Source organism: Anabrus simplex, chromosome 9 (assembly GCF_040414725.1).
Source record: "Anabrus simplex isolate iqAnaSimp1 chromosome 9, ASM4041472v1, whole genome shotgun sequence".
NCBI classification, from domain to species: Eukaryota; Metazoa; Arthropoda; class Insecta; order Orthoptera; family Tettigoniidae; genus Anabrus; species Anabrus simplex.
The window spans coordinates 95,012,266-95,030,370 of NC_090273.1; the positions used below are offsets into that span (position 1 = coordinate 95,012,266).

The following is an 18,105-nucleotide window of genomic DNA, read 5'->3' on the forward strand; positions in this document are numbered from 1 at the left end:
CATTATTCTTCTTATTACACAACCATTCTTCACATATATAACATCTGTTTCATATTCTTCGCATCATATCTCTTCCTTCATTTCAATAACCCTTATATGCATATGAATTCATAACTATTATTTATCCACTTATATATTCCATTTCCTTCTCAATTTTCTTCAGATTCATTTCATATTGCTCATATGTCTTCTTATGATTCAAATATAACGTGTATATCATATCGCATCATCTCCATTTCATGGTATAACACCCTAATTTAATCACAACATTAACCATAATGTCGGTATTATATCCACAACCAAAGTAAATTAAATACACAGCATTATGAACGCATAACTTGATTATCACTGATCAAATACATCCTAACCAAAGGATTGTCATTTTAGTTAGATGACTACCTATTATCCTCCTACGTCATTATATCAACTCTATTTCACACATGAATTCACTCTTCTTGAATTAAATCAATGACAGCACTGCACAATTATATATTATACACAATTAGAAAATGGCACTTTTCAAAACAAGTTATTTAAGTTACTTACTGTAATAAAATATCAATCGACTTATCTTTTCTTCCCTGTATTCCTTCGATGGTGTGTCCAGATGCTTTAGGACATCTAGTCAGATACGTCTGCTACATTGTGTCAATCTCTGGGAACATATGGGCAGGTCATCCCTCCTTCTCCGTCATCTCAGGATAGCTTTGTCGACTTCAGGTCACCATCCCCAGACAGTCAGCCTTGGTCTTCTTAGTGCATGATGCTGGCCATCTCTTGCTCAGTTAGGACAAAAATACAGATCAACATGGTCAGTTTCTTCATCTTAGTGTTCAAAGCCTTCTAACATTTATAAATGTATTGAAAAGAATGCTTCTTTCAATTAAATCCAGCTAACGTCTTGCAGACTAATAATATGTCTATGAAATTCTCAATTATTATTCGATTTAGCTTTCTATATCTTGTTTTCAATTGCCGTAGTTTTTATTATTTTCTTGCCAGTGACTTTGATTGATATCTGCTACTTCTGCATGGTGTCTTGTGACGTAACCAGTTACGTAACAATTCCCAACAAGTCGTTTCAATTTCTCAACTTATTAACACGCATTTCTATGCAATACTCCTGTAGCCTTGCTCTTTTCTCTTGATGTTATTCCAAATTCTTTTCTATTTGAGCCTTTTGCTATCAATACCTTCTTCTTTACATTGCAATATGTTGTTCCGTGCAGCTTGAGATGATTTCTTCTGGAATTTTTCTTTTGTAATAATAAATTTGTAACAATCCCTTATCCTTCATTCTTTTTCACCGCCTTGTTGATACTATTTCTTGGCTTATTCCTTGTATGAATACAATCTTCTCGACATTGATGATTAAATTTGCGTGTTGTGTTTAATTTTCTCGTGGCATAGCGTCCATTTTATTTCCAAGATGTTCATTCCTATCAGTGAAATGGCACAATATGTTGCATTACATTAGGTTGCATGGCAGGCATGGCTACCTGCCTAAAACCATGCTGGCAGGTGTTATGCCCCTCGTTGGTGGGCGCTCGTCGGGCCATCAAGAAAAAAAGGGGCCCTCTCATCCCAGTCCATCTGGTGCATCAAAACCACCTTCCTGAGGTGCTCCTTGACAGTCTTCACGAAGTGCTCCACCATACCATCCAACCGAGGGTGGAAGGAAGTCGTTCAGGTCTTCCAAACTCCCACATGTTGTAGAACCTCCTACATCAGTCTTGACTCAAAGTTTCTGCGTCAGTCACTATACAGTTCTCTCGGTACACTGAAGTGGCAGAAGTTCTTCACTAAGACATTGGCTACTGTTGATGCCTCCTGATTAGGAGTCCTGTAGATCTATGGCCACTTGGTAGTAGGCCATGGCCAGGAGTAGGTAACAATTTCTGCCTTCAGATTTGGGGAATGGCCTGGCGATATTGATGGCAATCCTCTCGAATGGTGCTCCGACATTGTACTGCATCATCTGGCTCCTACTCCTGCTATGTGGGCCTCTGGTCGCAGCGCAGGTGTCATACATCTGGTACATCCTCTCAATGCCGTTCCTCATATGCACACAATAGTAACACTGTTGGACAGGGTCTAATGTCGTGTTCACTCCTAGGTGGCCAGGATGCCACATACTCCTGGGTATTATCAGCAGAGAATTTTACTTCCTGCCATTGATAGACTCCCACATTCAGATCAGTATCCCATCATTGGCTTTCAGAGATGTCCACCAAACCCATTATGCCTAGTAGATCAGACGGTGTTTGGCAATATCCTTCCATTCCCGTTGTTGTCTTGACTCGGTGTCCTTCGACTGCTTGCTTCTCAGAGCAGTTCGATCCCTACCTTCACCAGCAACAACCATCATGGCCTGGACGTCCACCACACCTGCCTGTCTCTCCACTTTCTGGCACTGTGCACATTTTCTGCTGTTTTTGTTGTAATTACCGAGTGTGATTCTGTTTATTTTTTTTACATTTACTTCCTAACATCTTGACACAAGTACTTTCTTTTTTGCTAGTTGCTTTACGTCGCACCGACACAGATAGGTCTTATGGTGATGGTGGGACAGGGAAGGCCTAGGAGTATGAAGGAGGCGGCCGTGGCCTTCATTAAGGTACATTTGCCTGGTGTGAAAATGGGAAACCACGGAAAACCATTTTCAGGGCTGCTGACAGTGGGATTTGAACCTACTATCTCCTGAATGACACAAGTATTCGACCTCACAGTCTGCATATTTCCCACTGCCTAATATTCAAATTCTAGAGCTACAGCTGTGATCCTCCCTCGGCAACTGAATGTTCTTGACAGGCAAAAAAAATCAGATAAAGCCAATTTGCATCTGGAAGATGCAGTTCCTGTACCTGGTGGCAGAATAGAAAAACTAGTAATAAGTACTGGTATGTGATCTGCCTAAAGTACATTTGCAAAGAGCATATAACAACGTAATGCAAAGTGTCCTCTTCTGATTATGGTAATGTGACAGATGAGTACAGCAACAACTGAAGAATTGGCAGAACTCAATGAACAGAGGATTGCATCCCATTTATATTTCAAAACAAAGAGGGAATGTGATCCAATCCAAACCCCCTGGCGCAAAAGCTCTGATGGGCCTATGCTCAGTCCGAAGGTGCACAGATTATGAGGTGACGCATGGTCAACGTGACTTAATCAATTTGGCCGTTATTCTTAGCTTTCTAGACCAGGACTGTCAGGTAGCTCCTCAATTGTAATCAGGTGGGCTAAGTGGACCTCAATTCAGTCCTCAGATCCACGTACAAATTGCGGACCGGGTCGGGACTCGAACCCTCGGCCTCTGGGTGAGAGGCATGCAATGTTACCCCCTAAACCATGGAGCTGATTAAGGAATATGATACTGTACTTACATGAATATAGAATCTAACTATGTGGACCATATATGTGGACAAAATAATGTATAAGTTAGGTAAAAAAAAAAAAAAAAAAAAAAAAATTGAACGTGTGTACGAGCACGAATGATTGAATATAAGCACAAAGTCAAAGTGTGTTTAGTCATTTGTATTGACTGCATTCATCATGTATGATGATTTCTCTGCGTTCAATATAGAGAAGACTATATTTCGTACCCAGTCTTTAAGTCTGTGCATAATTAAATCCATGAAAAGATCGTATGCTACTAATTAAGGGTTAAATGACATGCATATATAAATTATTTTTGTAATAATGTTTTTGATTGTTTTATTATGTTACTGAAGAAAAATATTATTAATTTTGATATGACTTTATTTTTACTAGGATTTAATATAATTTATGTACAGCATATGGGTTTCATATCATTACATTTTTACCTATCTCAAGCATATTAAATAAATTTATTATTTCAACTTTTTAGCCAACATAGGACCACTTGAGTCAGGTTTACGGAGGCTTTTCTTCTTTTTGTCAGCCTAATACTGTTTCATCCTTTTTGAACGTAATATTTTTTCTGCTTCTGGAATCACTCTTCCCATTCTCTGATTGTTTATTTTTGTCTGTTGTCTAGTGTGCTTATCTTTCAATATCTTGAGTGTATTTGTTTTGTATTTGTGTTACGTATATCTTCAATTGAACGGCAGGAAGCATGACCAACAAATGGCAAATACATTAATATGGGAAGGAAAGCTGACTCAGAAGAATATTCTGGATGTGGTGTTGGTAAAACCAGATGAGCTGTATAGAGAAACCAAAGTAACAGATGGTATTAGTGATCACGAAGCTGTTTTAGTTGTAGTTAAAAATAAATGTAATAGAAAGGAATGTCTTAAAAGTAGGACTATTAGGCAGTACCATATGGCTGATAAAACAGGCATGAGGGAGTTTAAAAAAAAGTAACTATGATTGGTGGAAAACAGTAAATAAAAATGTAAAGAGACTCTGGGATGGATTTAAAACAATTGTTAATGAATATGAAAACAGGTTTGTACCTTTAAAGGTGGTAAGGAATGGTAAAGACCCATTATATTATAACAGAGAAGTAAAGAGACTAAGAAGGAGATGCAGATTGGAAAGAAATAGAGTTAGAAATGGCTTTGGAAGTAAGGAGAAATTGAGGGAACTTACCACGAAATTGAATCTAGCAAAGAAGTCAGCTAAGGACAACATGATGGCAAGCATTAATTGGCAGTCATACATATGGAAGGGTATGTATAGGTACTTTAAGGCAGAAACAAGTTCCAAGAAGGACATTCTAGGAATCAGTAATGAACAAAGGGAGTGTGCATGCGAGGATCTTCAAAAGGCAGAAGTACTGTATTCAGTCTGCAGTATGTAAAGATTGTTGGTTACAGTGATAATGTCCAGTTAGAGGAGGTTACTAATACTAAAAGTATTAAAATTTACCTATGGTAACAACAACACTTACAATAAGACACAAAAGTTGAAAACTAGAAGAGCTGCTGGAATTGATAAGATTTTGGGGGGTATACTAAAGACAACTGGTTGGGGTATAGTGCCATATCTGAAGTACATGTTTGGTTATTGTTTGCATGAAGGAGCTATACCAAAATGAATGGAGAGTAGCTATAGTAGCCCCTGTGTATAAAGGAAAGTGTGATAGACATAAAGCTGAAAATTACAGGCCAGTAAATTTGACATGTGTTGCATGAAAGCTTTGGGAAGGCATTCTTTCTGATTATGTTAGAGAAGTTTGCAAAATTAATAACAGGTTCGAAAGATGGCATTTCAGGTTTAGGAAAGGTTATTCCACTGAAGGGCAACTTGTAGGATTCTAGCAAGATATAGCAGATATCTTGGATTCAGGAGGTCAAATGGATTATATCACAATTGACCTGTCTAAGGCATTTGATAGGGTGGATCACGGGAGACTACTGGCAAAAATGAGTGCGGTAGGACTTGACAAAAGAGTGACTGAATGGGTGGCTATATTTCTAGAAAATACAAATCAGAGAATTAGAGTAGGCGAAGCTTTATCTGAAACCTGTAATAATTAAGAAGGGGATTCGTCAAGGCAGTATTGTTGGACCTCTATGTTTTGTTATATATATCAATAACATGAGTAAAGAATTGGAATCAGAGATAAGGCTTTTTGCGGATGATGTTATTCTGTATAGAGTAATAAATAAGTTACAAGATTGTGAGCAACTATAAAATGACCTTGGTAAATTAGTGAGATGGACAGTATGCAATGGTATGATGATAAATGGGGCTAAAAGTCAGGTTGTGAGTTTAACAAATAGGGAAAGTCCTCTCAGTTTTAATTACTGTGTTGATGGGGTGAAAGTGACTTATGGTAAAGAATGATTGCAAGTACCTAGGTGTTAATATAAGAAAAGATCTTCATTGGGGTAATCACATAAATGGGATTGTAAATAGAGGGCACAGATCTCTGCACATGGTTATGAGGGTGTTTAGGGATTGTAGTAAGAATGTAAAGGAGAGGGCATATAAGTCTCTGGTGAGATCCCAACTAGAATATGGTTGCAGTGTATGGGACCCTCACCAGGATTACTTGATTCGAGAACTGGAGAAATTCCAAAGAAAAGCAGCTCGACTTGTTCTGGGTGATTTCTGACAAAAGAGTAGCTTTACAAAAATGTTGCAAAGTTTAGGCTGGGAAGACTTGGGAAAAAGGGAGACGAGCTGCTCGACTGAGTGGTATGTAATACCAATATAAATGGTCCATTATTGGTATGTTCCAAGATGGTATGGAATGACATTAGTAGACGAATTTGAGTGGTGTTTTTAAAAGTAGGAAAGGTCATAATATGAAGATAACATTGGAATTCAAGAGGACAAATTGGGGCAAATATTCATTTATAGGAAGGGGAGTTAGGGATTGGAACAACTTACCAATGGATATGTTCAATAAATTTCCAATTTCTTTGCAATCATTTAAGAAAAAGCTAGGAAAACAACAGATAGGGAATCTGGCAGCTGGGCAACTGCCATAAATGCAGATCAGTAGTGATTAATTTTTTATTTTTTTGGTAATATGTAACTCTCTCATGTCTTATTTAAGTTCTGTGATTCATCTAATATTATTCTTAATCTTACTCTTCCATAATTTTTCTACTGATTCTATTTTCTGGTGACCATATTAGATGCTCTAAGAATGATATTTGTTTCTTTTTCATTGTGCTAGTCACGGGTTCTATTTCTTTATAAACTGTTTCATTGGAAGCTAGTCTCCAGACTTCATTTACTTGATAAATTTTTATTTAAACATGTTCTCACTATTCTTCTTTCTAACTTGAGTACTCTATTCCAACTTTGTTTGTTGTTTTGAATAATGTTTCACATGCATATGTAATTTGTGGCTGGGTGACTGTTTCAAAGTGTTTCAATTTGGTTGTTTTTGAGAGACACTTTTTATTATGTTTATTCTTGGTAACATGCATGCATGTGGCACCAACAATCGAATATTTTGGACCTTACCAATCAAGTGCAGGTGACAAGCGAGGGTATCATGAGAAAGCCCATATGCTGGACCCATTCCCTAATGGGTTGATGCAGGTTTTCATGGATGAACTTGTTCAATTGACCCTCATCGAACTGAACAGGTCAGCTGCAACAGGGGGAGTTGATGAGGTTAAAATTTCCCATCATGAAGCATTGAATCCATTTTGTGCAATTTTTTCAGTTACTGTGTGTTAAATTGTCAGTATCAATTCTTTATTGTTCTAAAGCATGTATGGACAACCCTCAAACAACTTGACAACCCTCAAACAAAGCCGGAAAACACCATGTAATTTGGAACAAACTGGGAGAAGGAAGGAAAAATGGTTGGTGATTCTTCCACAAATACACAGTGAACAAATAATAAATTATAAGATTTTACTTTTAATACATTTCTAGTACATTTACAATTATTTCATAATATGAAAGAGTGATAGACAAATGATTGTTGACCTCTTGTAGTTTGTGCAGAGGTCAAGAGCCACTTGTAGTTCGTGAAGCAGTTAATGCCCATACATGTAGAGTGTGATGACAAACCAGATAACTTACCAATAAATATCTCTTTTGCATAGAGGATAGTTATGGCTACAAAAGGTCACATAAGTTACCATAATAGAGGTATTGGAAAGGAACAAACAAGTTACCATAATCATAAGAATGGTTTTCTCTCTTCCATTTTCCACTATTTAATTGGCTCTCTCCTTATCTTACACTCCCTACGTCAAGACTGGTGATCACTCAAGATGGACCTAAGTCTGCCCTCCTGATGAAACTGGGAAACAAAAACAATTTGATTAAAACCTGTTTGTTGAATTAGCAACACTTCAAATCTAACTCGATTATGTCTTTAGTTATGATAATGAACATGTGTCTAGGTCCTGTATCTTGCCTGCCAATTTCAAATATATTTTAATTACTTGTTATGTTACATTTGCAGCAATGGCACTGTGATTACTACACAAATGGAGTCCTTTATCCCTGTTTCAAACGTGTGTGCTATCAATAAAGGTAAATGGAAATCAGTAACCTTTAGTTGATTGTAGTGTTTCACAAATAATTCATTGAAGAAAAGGGAATATTTCATCAATAAATTTACTGGTGATAATTATAGTGTGTTTCAAACATTAATGATTCCAGTATTATAGTGTCATCATTCTGGCAGAAGTCACCATCCAAAATTGGCTACTTTGAGGTATATATTTTGTTGCATACAGAAAATAGTTCTTCATAGCCTGGTAGAAGTAACTAAATAAATTGCAATCTGTTTCTGAGAAGCAGACACATTAAAAGTTGACCCCGCACTACCCAATATTCACCACATTTAGCTATGCACAGAATCACTGTCATTTATTTCTCGTGGCCTTTTAGCAGAGGACGTGGTCAGGTGGTCCACAAGGCTGCCAAACTGTTTACTTAGGAACTGAGGTATAAGCACTAATTTAAAATGTGAACGACAACTTTTTTCTTATGTCTCAAGTATTATTACAATATTATAAGTCCACCTGTTCAATACAATACAATATGATCCACTATTTCATATGGTCAAATATTTTTTAAATACATAATACACAAAAGTCAAAGGTACATGTTTCACCCTCCTTACGGGCATCATCAGCTTATATCAATCTTAAAAATAATACATATACTTATAAATTATAGGTTAAAATGTTGAAAAATGATTTCGTAAAACATTATACAATAACATCTAAAACAACGATAATGCACCAAAGTATGTTAAAAGAGAGTGAATTAACTGACAGTGATTTTACCACCTTGGATTCAACTTGGGAATTGAAGAAACATCCCCCTTTGATGATTGTGTTTACACTCAAGGCCATCGCAGTCTTAATGATATTATAAAAATATGGATCCATTTTAGTTTTAAACTCTCAAAATTTCATGTTTAATCATGTTTTAATCTTCAAAACCGTTAATTCACTCTCTTTTAACATACTTTGGTGCATTATCGTTGTTTTAGATGTTATTGTATAATGTTTTACGAAATCATTTTTCAACATTTTAACCTATAATTTATAAGTATATGTATTATTTTTAAGATTGATATAGGCTGATGATGCCCGTAAGGAGGGTGAAACATGTACCTTTGACTTTTGTGTATTATGTATAAAAAAAATATTTGACCATATGAAATAGTGGATCATATTGTATTGTATTGAACAGGTGGACTTATAATATTGTAATAATACTTGAGACATACGTCAACTTCAATACGGAACCAAAATGAGAATAGTTACTTGTAACTTTTTTCTTGCCGTGCAGACAGTATGCGCCACACCCATAGATAAAAAGTCTCTTGAAAGGAGTGTTCTAATGACAGAGATTGTCTTAGGGTTATAGCAGCACATTATTTATTTGTGCTTTTATTCTGCTGGGATTGGTAACAGAATCTTATAATCATCATTGATGGGAATGACGTCACATCTCATTTGACATTGGCCAATAGGAATGTAAGTAGCTACTGCAGCAATGGAGAATGGCGGGTGTTGCTCTTATAAAAGTAATGTACTTCTGGGGGGCAGGATGGTGGGTTCCTGGACATCACAATGAACACATCTCTCCTCTGAAAGGAATTGCAAGTAAGATTTGCATAATTTCTACTTCCTTATAATGTTACAAACCTTGGGTATCACAATGTCAACTTTTGGCACAGAGACCTTGCATTTTTTATGAAGTCCAATATTTTAGTCCAGCAGAAGTCACTAAGTGGACTGACTATGTAGTTACTTCTGCTTGTTGAATAGTCTCAATACTTCTTTGTTTAATAGACCCAAGAACTTCCTTATGTTTTACTGCAAGTACTCAACAAAAGTTTCCAGAATATGGCATTCTATGATGGAATATGACAGTATGCATATTACTATTGAGGATCAAGTAAATTCATTTCAGTATATGACTGAATAAACATCTTTCATTTGGACAAGATATGGGCTATTGTCAGGCCCCGATTTCAAGTAGTTAGCGCCCTGGGCAAACAATATTTAGCAGCCCCCCCCCCCATCTCTCTCTGCTCGTTTTCCTGTTCCTCTAAAAAATAACTGTTTACAAATTAAATATTACAGTTTTCAAAATTATGAGTTTTAAAACAGCACATTATGCACAGTTAATTTTCTCAATTAAACTTATCAAGCCAAATAAAGGTAACAGCCAAATAAGAATCGGGCTGTTTTTATTTTTATTTAAAAAGCCGTTGGTTCAGTTTGATAGTTTGTATGTAAGTAAATAATTTTAGAAATAAGACACATTTTCTTCATAAAATTTAAATATATAGATTAAATTCAGGTTTTAAAGTTAGAATAGTTTAAAGTGTTTTATATAGGCAAATAAAATAATTGGAATAATTTGTGGAATGTAAAATTAATTTGAGTGTAATGATTTTAAGACGTAATTATGCAGGCCATAATTATTCGATCCGCCGGCCGCCGTCCCTCAAAAACTGGCGCCCTGGGCAAATGCCCAGTCCGCCCATTTGTAAATCGGGGCCTGGCTATTGTGCTTATGCTGTGTCAAGGAAACAAGGTAAAACTCCTTACATTTCGCAGAGAACAGTCAAGATTTTCTTCGGAAGACGTGGAGCAACGTTCACAGTTGAGATTTTCTTCTGAAGACGCGGAGCAAAATTCTCTGTAAAATGTAAAGAGTTTCGCCTTGTTTTCTTGACAAGGCATAAGCCCAAAAGCCCATATCATGTCTACAAGTACAGGCTGTGAAAGCATCAATGTTAACTTCTTTAATTCAGTTCGCTGGGCAAGAAAGTGGAGAAATAAGATTGTCACAAAGTAAAAGAGACTAAGTTTGATGACTGCATCGATCTTTCCTATTTCACAAAATAAAAAAGTTAATTGGATGATAATAAAATGTTTCAGATTTGAGAAAGAGAATCCTGGAATTTTAAAATATATATATATATATATATATGAACGTTTTGGGACCTACTCTGAAATAAATATTTTTGTCTGAGGTCACCCTAAGAGTATGCTTCCACTTCTTAAAGCTTACAAGGCACTTTTTTTTTCATATCGAAACAGAAATACAAGAATCTGACGTCCTTTTGTGCTAATTGCTGTGGAATTTTGAGCTTGATATCATCAGCTATCAAAGTCCATTTTTTCTCATAAATTTAAGAATGCAGCAGATCTGTATGGTAAAAATATTGCAATTATACTCCAAAAATGAATGGTAAAGTTTAGGAAAACATTTAAATAAATATGTAACATTATGCCATATAAGTTGTATTGAAACATTGAAACCTGTGATTTTGGACTTCGTGACTTCCACCAGAATGAAGGTGATATGAAGGGATCATGTTGTAGATATAGGAATTACAACCAAAAAACATGTCCAACATTGTATTTCCATTAAAGTAACTTAAATATTCACACAGAATGAAGATACTTCTTCTGCATGTATGCCTTAAGATTGATTTAAAATATTTCAGTGATTTGAAATATTGAATAATTTTGAGCATGGTATCATCAGCTAGCAAAGTTTATTTAACCCTTAGCTACTATCATGGATTTCTTGACATTAACACTATCCTCAGGTCAAGTATGACCCGATGTGTATCATGTGTAAATCCCAAAAACAAATAGCAGAAGTGTTGGAATGTAGGTCCTATTATTTCTTTAATGTTATGGAAGACTGACCACTTTCCCTTTAAGTAAATAGGTGAGAAAATACCTTCGGGTTTTTTAATTGAGAAGTTGCAACACTTCTTTAACATTGTCCTCACACGAAGCCATGAGACCTCTTTGTGAAATAATGCACTTACTCTAGAATTCAGATGTACAAAAATATTTAGATGACACATCGAAAAAAAAAAAAAAAAAGATCTTTCAACAAAACTGCGATCATCCAGTACAACGAAACCCAAACCGTCAATTAGAAGAAAAAGAAATCACTCCAGCTATAATCTCTAAATATGTCCCTACCTGTGCCATCCACTGTCACATATTCATGCCCTGACTTAAAACTTCCAGATACATACAGCAAACCCAACAAAGCTTCTATCTCAAGAAGTCAGTATGCTTGACAAACGAAGCTCTACCACCATAGTTCGAGCACTATTCTGTTATTTTGGCGTTTCTATGGGTGAATCACATTCATCATGTCCCCATCAAAAAACAATTGCCAAAAATACACAGGTTCTTTAGACTGAACTGTCATTGCTTCCCCTCTGAGCTGAAGCAACTTTACCTTGCTTATTATGCTGTCTAGTCTTTGAGCTGCAGGTAGGCAGAATTCTCCATTTGAAACAATTTTTACCGTAAATATTTTCCCCTTTGTCTGATCTAATAACTTTTGACACAGGATATAACTCTGATCCAGAATCCTGTTCATTGGATTTTTGGGACATATAGAAGGAGTTTGCTGTTCTGGGAGGTCTTCACTCTGACGAGAATTACTGGGTCCTGGAAGTAACTGTGATATCTCATCAGCATCTTCATCCTGTATTTCTTGTTCACTCTCAGTATCATCTATATATACAAAGCAGAATGTCTGTCTGTGTGTCTGTTCCTTATACAAATCCGTACTGTTCCACTAATCTGAACCAAATTTTGTATACTTATCTTTTAGGACGCTGTAGGTAACCCCATCTACAAGAAATTTTAACATCCCTCTCCATTTTCTAGAATTAGGCTCTTTAGCACATTAACATAGGCTAATATAGGCGAAATATTTTATTTGTTGTACAAGCAAGAGACTAAGCTTATTTTAAGCCTCACGATGTGAAGAACAAAACTCGGTAAGGCGCTATGGGCCCCGAAAACCATGTTTATGGGCCTAAAACCAACTGTTTTGGAGATATTGCCATCACATACCCCGCTCTAGGAATTGGATGAAGAAATGACCAGCCGTAACCATAGCAACATCAGCTCAAGGAATCTGCGGTAGAATACAGGCCTGGTGTTCGAAGTAGGCACGTGTAAAAATGTAGGCTAGACAAAGGAGAGATTCTGCTACACATGTGGCTGTCTCGAAAAAAAAAAAAAAAAAAAAGCACTGCAGGGTAAGTCACCCCTATGGGTTGTGGTCGGGAGGGGGTGACATATAAATATAATTGAGCTCTCAAATAAAACTGGTTCACACATGACTTAGTATACTATTTGGAAAAAAAAAATTGCATGCGGTAAGACAATCCTCCCCTGGCGGAGGGGATGATACTAAAAATAATCGAAAACGATGAATATTACTGTCAAATCCATAGTTTTTGGGGTCGCTTAGATGAATACTGACCCTCCGTATGCCTTTAAGTTGAAGGTCATACACCATCACAGCTCTCAACTATACTATCTTGAAAAGATACTGTAGAGGTAAGACACCCCTGGGGGAGACAATGTAAAATAATTGAAAACAGTCAATTTTAGTGTCGAATCCATAGTTTCTGGGGTCACTGAGATGAATAGCTACACTCCAGATGTCATTTAAGTCCAAGTCCAGCATCCATCGGCATGGTGATTTAGAAGGGGTGATAAAGAAAAGAAAATGTCCAAATTCACCGAGACTAATGTTTTTTACATAGTTTTTGGTGTCGCTCGACTGATTGGTGACAGTCCCAGTGACAGTTGGAATCGTGTACATATCTATAATGCGACGCATAAATACATTACGTTTGTTATTGTTTGAAAGAATCAACTACTTCCCAGACAATCTGGCTTGCCTCAAGGAAATACTTTAAGGCAAAACAAAATAATTTCAAGCTAAACGTAAAATTATATTCATAACAATATTTCAGTTAAAAAGAAAAATGATACCGAGCTCGATAGCTGCGGTCGCTTAAGTGTGGCCAGTATCAAGTATTCGGGAGATAGTGGGTTCGAGCCTCACTGTCGGCAGCCCTGAAGATGGTTTTCTGTGGTTTCCCATATTCACACCAGGCAAATGCTGGGGCTGTACCTTAATTAAGGTCATGGACACTTCTTTCCCACTCCTAGTCCTTTCCTATCCCATCGTCGCCATAAGACCTATCTGTGTCGATGCGACATAAAGCAGCTTGCAAAAAAAACTGACAAAAGAGTTCATAAACAATCAATCAATATCACAATTAAGAAAATTTAAAAAAAAAACCACTTGTAATTAATAAGTAATACAAATCCTAAATTAAAAGGTGTGAAAGAGAAAATAACCAAAATTGTAGATGTACGTGTGTAATATCTTCCAGAATAGCTCTCAACCAAACTTCATACAAATACAAAATACTATCTTGAAATGATACTGGAGGAATAAAACACATTCTAGCAAAACCTAACGGAGGGAATGACATACAAGAATAATAAAAAACGACCAATATTTGTGTCAAATCCATAGTTTCCATGGTCGCTGAGTTGTACTGGGGCACCCTGGATGCCGTTTAAGTACCAGTTCAGCTGAGTAGGTATGGTGAAAAGTGGTGATGAAGAAAATGTCCAAAAAAAAAAAAAAAAAGAGAGAGAGAGATATTATTTCGTGGTGTCGATCTCTAGAGGTCTTTTGCCAATACTTGCACCATATGATATGAACCTGCATTTAATTGGAATTACGGAACTGTAGAGTGTTGAATGTGAGGAAAGGAATGTTAAGGACGACACAAACACCCAGTCCCCAGGCCAGGGATATTAATAATTTACAATTAGAAACCCCTAACCCGGCCGGGAATCAAACCTGGGGCGCCGGGTGACAGGCGGATGCATTGCCCTCTACATCGCGGGGCCGGACATGTCCAAATGAACTGAAATGGCATATAGCTTTTAGTGCTGGGAGTGTCCGAGGACATGTTCGGCTTGCCAGGTGCAGGTCTTTTGATTTGACAAACGTAGGCGACCTGCACGCATGATGTGGATGAGATGATGATGAAGACGACACGAACACCCAGCCTTCATGCCAGCAAAATTAACCAATGATGGTTAAAATTCCCAACCCTGCTGGGGATCGAACCCGGGACCCTTGTAACCAATGGCCAGCTTGCTAAACATTTAGCCAGCCATGGAGCCGGACCAGACATATCCAAACTTACCGAGATTAGTTTGATTAAGAAGAAAGAAAATAATCTATAAGACTTGAAATGAAACACAACAATAACTAATAACTTATAAACTACAAAATAGTTCTTAATCAGTCAACGTCACAATAACGAAATCTACAAAACTTCTCTTCACACATAATTAACAGGTAATACAATACCTAAAAGGAAACAATAAAATGCCCGGGCAGCGTCGGGTAATATAGCTAGTGTTCACTAAACACAGTTTCACCATCACTAAGATTGTCTACATCTTCAACATTAAGCCCCTCACTAATCTTATATCACTCATTGCACATACATTCGGTTTAACATCCAATTAGAAAATGAGTGAAGTTTAACGACTATGTTAACAGTATTCTCAAGTCACTCGTGTACAGCTTAAATCAGAACATGCTGCGATCAAATTCTGTTATAGTAACTGATAAAGGAAACAGTCAGAGAGGAATACCAGCGGCCACAACATTCTAGAAGTAAACTGCACAAAAATACAACACTATGAATATGGATCACGTCATTGTTGATCTGACAATAGTAGTTCAGGGTTAAGAATGTAGCAGATTTATATTGGCCTTTTACAATAATTTAATGGATATATTCATTGTTTTGTTGCTCTATATTGTTGCTTTGGTAGTCACACTCTTGTTGACAATCTCTAACTAGTACATTATTGTGGAAGACTGGAATAACATTGAAATTATTTTATTAAGTGCAGAAGTTCACTAAAGAATTGAAACTGTCATCATCTACTTTTTTAATCTGGTGGTTTTAAATTGTTGAAGATTGTGAGGCTAAACACAGGATACCATATGTTGACAATAATGTGAGAAAAGTACTAATGTGATTTTATTAAAAGTATCAGTTGTTATTCAATAGCTGAAATCTGGGAACATAACTTAAAATTGCTTTATTTTTTGTTCACTTTAATGACTTTTTTCCAGATAAGACTATGTTGTTTTTTTTCTTATAGATTGGGATAAAGACATCCGAGAAATTGCCAGTATGGATCCCCTTGTAATTTCTGAAAGACCGAGGAAAGCAAAAAAGGGCATTAAGTCAATCCAAAAGAATAAAGGCGCAAAGGAAAAACCTAGCATGAACGGAAATGTTCCACGAAAGCTCAGACAAAAGAAAAATGTCAGCTTCTCATTGAAAACAAGTGAGTATTCTGTAGTGAGACAAGGATAGGACCCTAATACTTCTTTTATATGAATATTTCATTTTCACTGCCATATTGTATTTAAAGTAAACTTTCAGCTTATTAGGCGTATTGAGTAGGCTTCCATACAGTTCATGCTGACGTGCAATCAAAAACTGTAGGTTCAGGTCCTACCAATGTCAGGTTGACCATTTTTGTTTTGTATTTAACATCTCTTCAGCTTGTACTATACTCAATATAATCTAATAAGTTGGGAGTTTATTTTGAATACTTCTTTTGTGTTTATAATACATTGCAAGTATTTTCTACCTGAGAGTATAGGCATACTTGGAAAATGATGAGCAAACATTTGATGTGAGCTAGTTTGTCTCCACATCTGAATCATATGAGCACAGTTATTTAATTGTGAATTGAATAGTCCACTGCGAGAGCCACATATTTTTTCACAGTGCATATAGGCATTTAAAAAAAAAAAAAAAAAAAAAAAAAAAAAGACTGTTTTGGGGGAAATCAGTCCTTTGTTCAAGTCTCCTCTGTCTTCCACAATGATTCAGTGGTTGGCTTTAAATATTTCCACATCATTATAAATAGATTTCTTCCATAATGAGTGATCTAAGGTTCACATTTCTCAGATGTTGATATCTATGTTGTCCTTTATGAAGCTAGCTTTTGCAACACCTTTATAAGGTTTCATTTGTCCTCCGATGTTATGGTTTCCTTTTGTAAGCTCAGGAAGGAACACCTGGCATGGCATTCGGATCACATGACCTATCCAGAGCAGCTATGCCTAATTATTAACTTGTCATCTGAGCCTCTACCAGCACACTTAACACAGGTGCATCTAAGTATTATATGAATTAGTTACAACAAGGTTGTTTTTTTAATTTGTTTAATTTCATAATTTTCTCAATGGTTGGCAACAGTGTGCTTTCTTCTTCTTCTCCTTCGTTTTGCCTCATGACTGAGGTGTCGTGACTATCATAAAATTCAGCTATCTAGCCGATGAACCATACTCCACCATTCCTCCCTATCTAAAGCTTTCAATGTGGTTACTCTGAGAGAACTCTGTAGGGGGCCATTCACCATTTCAATCCATCGTGTTGGTACTCGTCCTCGTCTGGTTCCCTGGACTTTGCCCTCAACAATCATCTTTTGAAGACTACCATCTTGGCGCATTATATGTCCAAAGTAGCGTACAATCGGCTGGGAGACCTTACACAATAGACAAACTTTTGCACGACAAAAGAAGTATTCAAAATAAACTCCCAACTTATTAGATCATACTGAGTAGGCCTATAGTACAAGTGAAGAGATGTTAAATACAAAACAAAAATGGTCAACCTGACACTGGTAGGAGCTAAACATTGCTTATTCTTAGAGCCCACAATCTCTATGCATTCTTTGTACTGTTATTCATTCGTGCTTAATCTGTGTGACGATCTCCATGTACAGAGTCGTCATTTAGGATCTTGAAATAAGATGCTGGTTATACGAAGGGAGTTAAATATATAATGAAAAACATCTTTCTTCTCTAGAAGCAGTTTTGTTTTATTGAGGATTCAAATACACCATCTTATTCCCCGATCTTTTTGCTACAATACCCTATTTTTCAACATAATCTCCATTCATTGCTACGGCCTTATGCTACCGTAATGTGAGGGCCTGTATGCCTGCATGGTACCACTCGTCTGGTCGATGTCGGAGCCAACGTAGTGCTGCATTGATAACTTCCCTGTCATCTACGTAGCGCTTCCCGCAGAGTGCATCGTTCTTTGGGCCAAACAGATGGAAGTCAGAAGGTGCAAGATTCGGGCTGTTGGGTGGATGAGGAAGAACAGTCCACTGAAGTTTTGTGAGCTCCTATCGGGTACGCAGACTGGCACGAGGTTTTGCATTGTTTTGGAGAATGCTCACCGTGCTTTTGTTCACTACCAGGTTTCCATAGACATTCTGCAAGCACCTATGAATATCTGTGATACCATGGTTTTTCGGCAAA

General features: G+C 36.8%; 1 protein-coding gene across 2 annotated transcripts in view; it reads left to right on the forward strand.

Moving 5' to 3' along the window:
* Window positions 1-18,105, forward strand: part of LOC136881032 (uncharacterized) — an 88,189-nt gene that overhangs the window by 35,069 nt on the left and 35,015 nt on the right. For both annotated transcript variants that reach the window (XM_067153630.2, XM_067153631.2), the window contains exons 8-9: window positions 7,871-7,941; window positions 15,921-16,109. In XM_067153630.2, coding sequence (XP_067009731.1) covers window positions 7,871-7,941; window positions 15,921-16,109 — 260 coding nt within the window. The remainder of the gene's footprint in view (window positions 1-7,870; window positions 7,942-15,920; window positions 16,110-18,105) is intronic.